Genomic DNA, 615 nt, shown 5'->3' with positions numbered 1-615 from the left:
GGGGGGGGGGGGGGCCCACGGCTGCTGCTGTATGCGCAGCAGCCCCAGTAACATATTTCTGTATTTTAGTTTATTTTTTTGAATTGTTTTTTTTAAATTTAAATATATTTTCTTTTTTTAATAAATTAAATTCAGAGAAATTCTTCACAGCGATCGACGGGGCCCCCCTGGCTCCCTGGGTGCCGCCGCACAGCTGCGGTGCTGGTGTTGCTGCTGTATATCTTTTGCAGTTTTGTTTTATCATAAATATTAAAATTAATTTAATTTATTTATTTTAAAAAGACAATGTGAACCCTCTACCCCCTCACTATGCATATTCCTTGCTTCCTCCTGCTGCTGCTGCTCACTGGCGTCCTTAACAGCAGCAGCAACAGCAGCAGCAGCAACAGCAGCAGCAGCAGCAGCAGCAGCAGCTTTCCTGCAGCAGCAGCAGCTGCACTTCGCCTCAATAGACCCCCTTCTGCTGCGTTTCAAAGCAACACAACACACAGGGGGCCCCCAGGGGGCCCCCCTCTGCTGCTAAGTTACAGCAGCAAGACGATAGCAGCAGCACCAACAGCTCTTCTCTCCTTTCTCTATTCAGCTTCTCCTCCTTGCATGCGGTGGGGCTGTTTG

General features: G+C 48.3%; 1 protein-coding gene across 1 annotated transcript in view; it reads left to right on the top strand.

Moving 5' to 3' along the window:
- Window positions 1-309: 309 nt before the first annotated feature.
- The window catches only part of EMH_0047880 (uncharacterized protein), a gene marked incomplete at both ends in the record, with an annotated part of 1,369 nt that continues 1,063 nt past the window's right edge, over window positions 310-615 (top strand). The window contains one exon of the mRNA XM_013496340.1: window positions 310-615. Coding sequence (XP_013351794.1) covers window positions 310-615 — 306 coding nt within the window.

This window comes from Eimeria mitis, genomic scaffold (genome assembly GCF_000499745.2).
Source record: "Eimeria mitis Houghton genomic scaffold, Emh_scaff2050, whole genome shotgun sequence".
Lineage (NCBI taxonomy): Eukaryota > Apicomplexa > Conoidasida > Eucoccidiorida > Eimeriidae > Eimeria > Eimeria mitis.
This window is presented reverse-complemented; position numbering and strand designations above follow the sequence as displayed.